General features: G+C 40.3%; 1 protein-coding gene across 3 annotated transcripts in view; it reads left to right on the top strand.

The window, feature by feature from the left end:
• The window catches only part of LOC137975029 (two pore channel protein 1-like), a 35926-nt gene that overhangs the window by 4884 nt on the left and 21042 nt on the right, over positions 1–10000 (top strand). For all 3 annotated transcript variants that reach the window (XM_068822059.1, XM_068822060.1, XM_068822061.1), the window contains exons 3-7: positions 2965–3177; positions 3395–3508; positions 7119–7249; positions 7692–7780; positions 9302–9336. In XM_068822059.1, the coding sequence (XP_068678160.1) occupies positions 2965–3177; positions 3395–3508; positions 7119–7249; positions 7692–7780; positions 9302–9336 (582 nt within the window). The remainder of the gene's footprint in view (positions 1–2964; positions 3178–3394; positions 3509–7118; positions 7250–7691; positions 7781–9301; positions 9337–10000) is intronic.

A 10000-nucleotide genomic window follows, 5' to 3' on the forward strand; every position in this document is an offset into this window, starting at 1 on the left:
ATATTTCACCATTGTTTTGTACTTTAATTTTTGCCCCTAACACTTGTTGGGGAGGGGGGGAACCATGTGTTCCAATTATCAGAATTTTCACAACTGTTCCGTGTTTAAGTATTCTGGCGTTCCTTGTTTAAGTATTCCAGCATTCCATGTTTAAATATTACAGCGTTCCGTGTTTAAGTATTCCAGCGTTCGTGTTTAAGTATTCCGGCATTCCGTGTTTAAGTATTCCGGCGTTCCGTGTTTAAGTATTCCACTGTTCCATCATTCCAGCATTCCGTATTTAAGTACTAGCCGTCTTTCGGGATGTCACGCAACGCTCCCCCGAAAGAAATGGCTGCTCACATTGGAACCACATTCCTTTCCGATTGCTTTGACGGTCTGTCAAAACAACTGAAAAGGTAAGTCAATTGAGTGTGAGAAAAATCATTCATTGCGGTTTTCTGGCAGCATCATGTAGGTATTTGGATTGAACGCCGCAAAAATCTCGACCGCCCAAGAAGAGTATTTTATTTTCAACGGCAAATTATGGTACCCATACCCGGGGGGGTTATTGCCATATATGGGCTATATAGGTATGTGCCGCTGTGAAGGGTATGATTTTCAAGCAGTTTTAATACTCTAGCCTAGGATATATAAGTCAGAGCATTTGGGTCTAGAATAGGGTATCATTTTTCACAAAACTGACCAGTTGGTTGAAGATGTTATCTCTCTATCTACATGTATATCTCTTCGTGCCATAAGGCACACAAGGCTTTGACATTCTCTTTCCATCAACTTTGGTTTGCTGCTAAAGCTCTGACAGGCGTCCATGATTGCCACCCAGCTACTCGTCTTTCGTCTTCAACCATTCTCCTCCATGTTGTTTTTGGTCCACCTGGTCTCCTAGGCCTCCTCCCCTCTGGCCTCCTCTCCAATGCTGTAACACAGTGCTCCTCTCTGTTCTTCCTCAATATATGCCCGATCCAATTCCATCTTCGGCGTCTGATCTCATCACTTGTTCTGTTCACTCCTGTGGTCTCCTGGATTTGTTGGTGCGAGATGGTCCATGGCCATCTTATTCTCAGTATGCGTTTCATGCATTTGTATTGGAAAGTGTCCAGCTTCTTTACTTCTGTTTTCGTGAGTTTCCAAGCTTCGCAGCCATACATCAAAACTGCTCTGACAATTGTTTTGAACAATTGAACTTTCGTCTTCCTGCTTCCTTATTCGCATAACTTTTCACTTCTTCAAATTGATCTTAAGTCCTACTCTGGCAGCTTCATCGACAAGCCTACTGGTCTTCTCTTCTATGTCAACACATATAGGAGTGATTTGGGGAGTTTACTCTAGTATAGGGTAGCAAAATCCAGCTGAAACTAGCTCTGGTATAGGCTAAGGTTTTCAGGGTCTCAGCGGCACATCCCCACCCAGAAATTCCTTCTATAAGGGGCAAAAGATAGCCCCTTTACACGCAAAGTCTTGTCCCTAGGGCTATCGCGATTATTGAATTTGGTGCCAAGAGACAACCAGCTCTTTTCAGAAAAATTCATATTCCTCGCTGTTCATATCCTTAAGTTCTTTTCCCCGCTCCTTAACAATTTCAGGGCAAAAATCTTCGGGAAAACCCACCGCCATACATCGGCGTATTTCTGCATACATTGTGGATAAATCGACCTCGAAGTCCACGCCGTTAAACTCACACTTGGTTTTGAATTCTGTAATATACTTCAGGAGTACCTCCACCGCTTCCGATGTCCATAACCACTTCTTAGGATTTTTGATTTTTCACGTGGCTAGTCCTCTTCCACATCTTTCTGAGTCGAGCGGCTTTCCCTTGCGCTCTCGTCGACAATTGGTTCATCATCATCTAGGTCTTTTCGTGAAATGTCGACACTGTTGTCCTCTGATTGTTCTGAACTCTGTTCAAACAATTTGGCCAGCACAAAACGGTGAAAATATTCCCCAGGCTTACACGCAGCCATTACAGACTTTCGCAGCAATCTGACAGTAATCCGATCCCATCAAAGTTGACCCTTCTAGAAGGGTGACCCTCCATGGCAAAAAGTTGGCCCTCCTAGGAGGGTTACCCTACCTCTCATGTAAACCATAAAAAGTGAATTGACTACTGAGGCCCTGACGGGAAGGGGGGGGGGGGGTTAACGTCGCATTCTCGGCCTTGACGTCACTGTCGGAATTTTGCTGGGAAAGGATGTCTTTTGTCAGAATTTCATTTTATGTGCTGTCGCTACTTTTTGAACCATGTCGCTTGTCGGAATTTACCCTGTCAGGGCCTCACTACTGAACTTTAATATGTGGTGAGCTTGTGCCTATTGAAAGATTGCGCGTACAGGAAGACTTGATTTTGAAGTCAATAAAAATATTGAATAATGTGATTATATTACATCCTTTCATTCTTTCAGTTCTCCACTTATTCTTGCATTCATGGCCAAGGCATTCACTTTTAAAAATACAAACAACAGACCTGCATACATGACTTTGTGTTGATGAGAATGTTGATGAAACACGAGGTATTATTGGTGGAGTCTCATGATACAGTTCCAGGAAATGGAACTGTAGCTGTGATTGGCTCAATCTGGGAAAGGCAATGTGGTTCCAATATGCACAGCTGTTCCTTTCGGGGGAGTGTTGCATGACATCCCGAAAGATGGCTGCGAAGGAGACTAGCATAAGCCATCAGCAAATGAAGATTATAGACATTTTCATGATTCCATATATATAGGAAAGATATTGTTGACGTCAATGATTGTCACTATAGTGTGCCAACCAGAGCTTTATTGGCTGTGGAAACAAAGGGTCTTTTTTGTTCCTGTGGTTGGCACATTTGAATGACAAAAGCAATGTTTGTAAACAGATATCTTCCTTATAGTCTTCTCCCTTTGCATTTTTTCAAGACTCCAGTTGGTCTCTCCCTTCCTACTGGGAGAAAATTGCTTTATGTCGACTCTTTGATCTTTCTCTTGTTAGGATGCAGCTATTTTTCTACAGGAAGGGCAAAACAATGACCGGTTTGACACCCACCCCACCCGTGCAACAATCAGATGGTATCTTATGGCTCACAGTACTTTCTTCTATGTGCTGGATTTAATGGCTTCCTTGCTTCTTCTTTTCTTGGGATTGACTGAAAAACCAGCATCTGAAAGCGTGATTGAAGAAGATATTCTATCCTTGCCAGTGCCTGTAAGTTATTGATTTAAAATCAACTCAAATGACTGTCCCTTTATAATTGATAATAATTTATTCATTATTAATGATATTTATTCAGTAAGCTCCATTCACCCGAAAGTGGTTTTCAGGATCGGAGGTCCTGAATCCGATCAAATTGGGATTTGCAGACAGAACCGGCCACCATTTCATTAACAGCTTCACTAAATAAATATGATTTATTTACACTTAGGTTCATGGTGCTTTGGAGATTTTTTCACTCTCAATCATTGTTCTTGAACTTGGCATTAAAATGAGGTGGCAGGGAGTAAAACTTTTCTTTACGCATAAAAGGACAGTGATGAAGGTAGGAATTAAATGTTCAAAATCCTTCAACAATGCAATCCCGTACGAAACGTACGACCTTTACGCAGCGCTGCTTTAGCGACTGACCAGCGTTGCCCTTATATCTGCAGAAAGGTTGCATGATGGCTGCATGGATAGCACTGCGGGAGTTTCGAAAAATGACTGCGCGTAAGACATCTCAAAGACATCTCAAAGTCACTTAAGCGCTGCAGCAGGACGTGCTGCACTTGAAACAAACAACCGTTTAGCAGCGCTGCTTTTGCGACTCACCAACGCTGCTCGAGGAAACTGTTTGCTAACCACTGCAGGACTTCTGAATGGTCGCTGCATCGGTGATGCATTAGCGACCCTTTCGTTGCAGATGTGTTGCAAGAGAGCTGCTTTAATAGCTTCACGTTGCTTTAACGCTGCAGGTAGGATGTCGCGTGATGCGAAAGGTTTTCTCGGTCTATGAAAAGGTACTTTGAGAAGCCTTTTAATTAATTTAATGGCCACCAACAACAAGCCGATCAATCGAAAAATGGGTACAAGCAAAAGTATCAAGAGTATCAATTAAATTTATTTTGCATAGCGGAGGAGTTACAGGCAAGCTATATAATGAGCTGTATAATGTACAAAAATATTCTACCCAAAGAGCTTCTTCACTGCTGCGTTGTTACATTAACGGGGTCATTAACTGATCATGATGCGAGCAGGATTCTTTAAAGCCGTCACGAAAGATGACATTGTTCATACAGCTATCTGATTTAATACATTGCAGTTCTCTGATCATTTCATGTGTCTCTATAGGTAGCCCAAGCTCGATATATGAGTATCCGTACAGTGCTATATTATGCGAGAGTAGAAATCTAAGGATTTGTATCGGTAAAACGGTTTTCCTCAAAGTTCTGAAAATTACGGACGATTTAAAATCAAAAAACACGTTACCTTGCTTCAGTCTTATATTTATTTGATTCTGGTACGGTTTCTGGGTCGATTTAGAGCGATTTAGGTGGTTTTTGGTTCTTCTTCTTTACCAAGGTTGGGCACCGAGACGAAGTTGCCGAACGGAATCATTCAAGAAAAAAGGCCATTCGTTCCCAAGGCTTCGATTGCCTCGAAATTCCACATAGATCACGGACGATTCCTCCGCTACCCATTCGTCTTCTTTATTTGAGCCTCTTGTACACTGAGAAGGATTTAAGGGCCGCCAAACTCTGCAAACATTTGCTTCGAGAGCCATCAAATGATGCTTTGTTCACAACTCTCTTTATCCAAACCGTTGGAAGACTTTGGAAGATCGCTTAGCGACCCGCGATTGGTCAATGGGCACAATGGTGACCAATCGTAAGTCTTATCGCGGGTCGCTGATGGGGGTCGCTAAAACTATCGCTCTATTCGGACTGAAAATGCGAAATAATCGTGGTGTGCATTGCTGGCGTCGATTTCCCTTGACATTGAAACCTTTTTGTATCGATCAACATGTTGGGCTTATATATAAGCTCCGGCCATATAGTACGAGGTTTGAAATCCAAATTTTCTACAGAATACAACATTTTAATGAGAATGTATTTGTGACTTGAGTTGTCGAAGTTTTATAACCTTCAAGACTGGATATACCTTACGTACGTATACAGCCGTTGATTATAGGTATCTTTCAGCTACATGTATAGCCCTGACGTTAAGGCAAATTAAGATGCACAAAGCTGCTTATTAAGCGTTGCTTTTACGTTGCTAAACACTGCAAACTTTTACACACGATTGATCTTTTAGTCGAAGCATTTGAGCAACGATGTACAGCGCTGCGTGAGCGTTGCTTTGTCGGTCTTAAACATTCCAAACTTTTCCTCAAAAGTATTTTTCAGTCGCAGCTTTTAAGCAACGATATACAGCGCTGCTTTACCAATGCTTTTTCGTTGTTAGGCATTGCAACCTTTCTGCAGCGCTCGATATTCTGCTTGTGAAGCTTGGTGAACGCATGAACGTCGCATTAAGGACGCATAAGCACTGTGCAACCTAAAATATGAAGTTGCGCAGCGCTGCAAGAGCGTTGCGCTGTTCGTACGGGATTATTAATATTATAGTATAGTATTTCTGGATCAGTTTTAGTTTCTAGACAACTGAGCTCGATTCAGCGTATTCGAGCTCGAGTTCGAACTCGCAACTCGAGTAACAATCACATTCAAAATGTCGAGCTGGACAATGACAAAATCGAACTTGATTTCCAATACTTAGTTCTCGAGCTGGATTTCCAGTTGCAAGTATTGCTGCTTATCGAGCTCGATTACTTGCTCTCCAAAAACTCTTGATGGTTATACTGATTCAAAAATGTAATAATCTTGTGAAACAAAGTAAAGGGCAAGACTTAGGGCCTGTTTATATGGTCTCAGGTACCCAAGACAACCCTCCCCCCGAGTTACCCTTAACTTGGCGAGATATTTTTCCACTCATTTGTGTAAAAAATTCTATCAACCGTTTACATGAGGTGGGCGAGACAACTCGGGTGGGCGAGACAACTCGGGGAGGCGAGTTGTCGCGCCTCGGCAGGTAGGTTGCCTCGACCACCCGATACGAGACAGCAAAATCTTAAATGTGCACGCATAAAATAAAAATCAAAGAAGCAACAATTTGGGAGCTTATACATGTTTTTAGCATTTATTTTCGAAAGAAAAGTTCTTTCCTGCCAAAATTCTCACCGCTGTCAACGGAAACTCTCGATTCATAAACAGCCATTTATTTAAACTACATATTACTGCTGCGTTAAGATTGTCATTTCATTTGCTGAATGTGAAAACGCAACTATACTTAATAAAAACGAACTAGAAAGAAAGAAAGGCAAATATATTAATGATGATACGAATTTTTTGAAGATGCGTCTTAAAATATATGTGATTAGCCCATATTTGTGATTAGCCCAGTTAAGCACAGCATCTCCACATAAACAAAAGGGCTCTTCACCTCCGGTTGCAGGTCTCCTCCCCTCCCTTTCTCGAACAGCCCCAGAATGTTTATCTGCCTTGTGGTATGGCGGAGAATGAAAGCATTAGTGCTTTAGTGATTTAGATCAACTACTAAAAGAAGTAAGAATGTGACTGTAGTATATTAAGGGGGGAGGGGGGGGGGAGGCTTTTAACTGCCAAACCATTGCTATAGACCTCTGCAAGCAGTCATTTCTTGAGTCCCTGAAACTGTACAGTTATCCTTTTTTTCAAAGTGCGTTCTATGTAGCATTTCTTTGTCTGGTTCAACTCGCAACCATATTTGGTAAATTACGTGACCAAAACAGAAAATGCCTAAAAAATGAGCGGGTTAACAATAACATCACAGAATGGGGAAATTATAACAAAACCTGTGGCATGGAAATTATGACGTGAAAAGGCCCACCACAAATTCCATGTTACAGTTTACGAACAATGATGGGACGGTTCCCATTCGGTAAAAAAAAAGCCTCTTCCTTTCATTTCCGGGGCACGGCAGAGGACTAGGACTAATATATTCAAAAATGTCTTTTTCTATGACAACTTTAGTATCAGGGGGGGGGGGGTGGAGCAGTCTGTCAGGAGGGGAAGGGATAACAAAAGAAAATCAGAATGAAGAATGAACTTAATATGTGTTGCCCTCTTTTCCCTCAGGTTGTTATTTTAGTTGTTATGTACACAGAAGCAATAGTAGTTCTTATACGGAGAGAGAATCATTTCAGAGTTTCTAGAGCTCTTCGACCTCTTTTCCTGATAGACACCCACTACTGCTATGGGGTCAGAAGGTAGGAGGAGAATCCAAATTTCTGATTTCCTGCCTGTTTAAGTTTGGATTAGTTTCTTGATTCCTTGCCCACCCCTTCCCTTACAGTCTTGTGGAAATTTTGGATCTGTGATTGGAGATCCTTGAAACACCTCATTCGTAACTGAAATTGGAGCCCCTCCATTGTTGGAATTTCAGACTACAAGTAATCATCTTAGCAACTAGTGTGTTTGAAGATCTTTCAAGGAGATCTTCATAAACTCTTAACTTTATCTATCTTGGAGTTTTAGCAGGTGTTTGAAGATCTATAGAGATTCTGGGAGTCCCTCAAGCACCTCCCCTTCACGATATTAGGGTCGACATGGAAAATACAGTCTGTGCTCTTTTTAGTTTCAGAGTCAACCGTGCATGTAAAATAATACATTTCCTTGCTAATACCTTACCCAACATTTCTGCATTTTCAGAGTCCTGCGACAGATCTTACTCTCTCTTCCACCTATCCTTGACATGCTGTTTTTGCTGTTATTTATCATACTGATTTTTGCAATGTTAGGTAAGTTGTTTTTGAAAGATAATTTATTTTAATAAGATCCCTCTCTTTAGATCAATACAAGGCAGTGTAGACCAACATCTTCTTCTCTGTTTTCCAGGACCTGAGTAAGCTCCCTTGAGTCATGGCAGCTGTTTTTGCTAAGGTGGTCTCTTTACACCATTATATAATCCTTTTTGATTCATCACTGCCATGCTGGCTCCTTTTTGCTCAAGAGAATAAAATAGACCATCGACATTGAGAACTCTGTGCAGTTGGTCTTTGGGAAAAGTTTGAATGTGTGTTCTTTAAATGTCCGCAAAGTTTACATAAATAAAGCACCTAAAGGGTTGCTTGTTAGGGCTATGATTTCAAGTCCTTATATCCAAGTTGACCTCTAAATGGCAGCACTCTTTTCAGTTATTTTGAGACCCTGTGTACTGGTCTTACCGTCATTTTAGCCCTCAACCTCCTGCTGCATGATGGTGCAGTGCTGCACCAACGGAGCCATAGATGCACAGTCAAATCCTGATTTTGCTTAACTGCTTTTGCAAAACTGGTTCCAGTCTACTGGTTATGTGGTGGATTTCCTGTGCATGTCAGTTGTGTTTCTTTAAGTACTTGTGCCCTCATTTTGAATGAAACATTAATTTTGTAAAAAAACACTTACTCTTTCATTTCTATGCAATAATTATTATTATTATTATTCATTCAAAATATTTCCCCGTTTCTGATTGGTTAAAACCACACGCATAATTCACCATATATAACCAGCTGCTGTTCACCAAATTTGGAAAGAAACTTCGTCATATTGAGTCAATGATGTCAAAAGTGCAGCACGCTGCAGATCATTGAACCGATGACGTCAAAATGACGTCAAAAATGCAGCCTGCTGCAAATTATTGAACCGTTGACCGAAAAAAGCTGGGGACGAGATTGTGTTATTTTTGTTGAGCAGAAAAATGGCTGCGAGTAGGTTTAGAAGTTTGAGCGAAGAAAATATTTTGAATAAATAATAAAGCAATTATTGAATTCGGCTTTTGTAGAATATGAAGAATTCTGCAGATCTTCATATCCTACTCCTACTCAGCCTCATTCAATAATTGCTAATTATTGCAGTTATTAGTAAACATCCAAGACTTCATGAGGGTCTGTCAGCGTATAATACTATTACTGTAACAACAGATTTTGTGATATTTATAATGGTTAACAGAATCGGACAACCGTGTAGGAAGAGTCTGATTTGTTTAATCATGAGTGTGATTGTAGACCGCATTGGGCAACATGAAGTCCTGTTACTTAAATTAATCATAACTGTTACAATTTCTAAGAATTAAAACAAATGCATAAATCCTTTTTCACAGTCTAATGTTACAAATTCATCCATTTTAGAAAACCCCCTTAGTTTGGTAGGGTAAAGTGGTTGTTGCTATGGTTATTGTGGTAAATTCTGTGATTGGTGGATTGGTTAGCTAATTACAGGTATCCAATTACAGCCAACTTTCCGCTTACAGTGTCCGAACACCCTTTTCTTTTTCTCTGCAGGGTTCTTTTTGTTTTCCGACAATGAAAAAGATGAGGTATGTTTTACAGTGTATTAAATTTATCTCAAACATAGTTGGCATTGTTTTAAAATGTTATTACAGTAATTAATATGAAAATTATATTATTGGCATGCAAACTTAAATGAGTCAATTATGGGGAACTAAAAAAGTCACTTTTGGTGGTGACAAAGATTTTTCAAAGTTCATAATTTCCCCTCAGTGTAATATTACTTATTATGGTACTGCAGCAGCATGTTATAGAACATCCCAAGATAACACTGGGGCACCTCTAGTCACAAATCAGCATTATTTTTTGCCAAATAATGGTCTTAAATTCTAAAGGTCATGACCATTTATTCTTTTTGCTAAAACATGCAGTCTTGCAGAATGAAGCCACCATTTAAGCTTGTCAGCAGAGAATTACGCTACTTGAATAATCTAAAAGCAATTTTGAACAAGGAGAGCAAAAAGTGAACATTTGTTATGTAGGAGCTAACTACAAGCAGAAATCAAGAAGACATGTCTTAATTGCAGGAGGAGGAAGGTGTACTTTATTATTAACAGAATACTTAAACAACCTAATAATAATTACAAGTATGGCAAAGGGAAGCAAATTAGCAAAGGGAAGGCGTAGCCAAGGGAAGCTGTTTTAGCAAAAGGAAGGAATACTGGTTAGAAAATAATTTGCAAGTAACACTGG

The sequence above is a fragment of the Montipora foliosa genome, chromosome 11 (assembly GCF_036669935.1).
Source record: "Montipora foliosa isolate CH-2021 chromosome 11, ASM3666993v2, whole genome shotgun sequence".
Taxonomy (NCBI): domain Eukaryota; kingdom Metazoa; phylum Cnidaria; class Anthozoa; order Scleractinia; family Acroporidae; genus Montipora; species Montipora foliosa.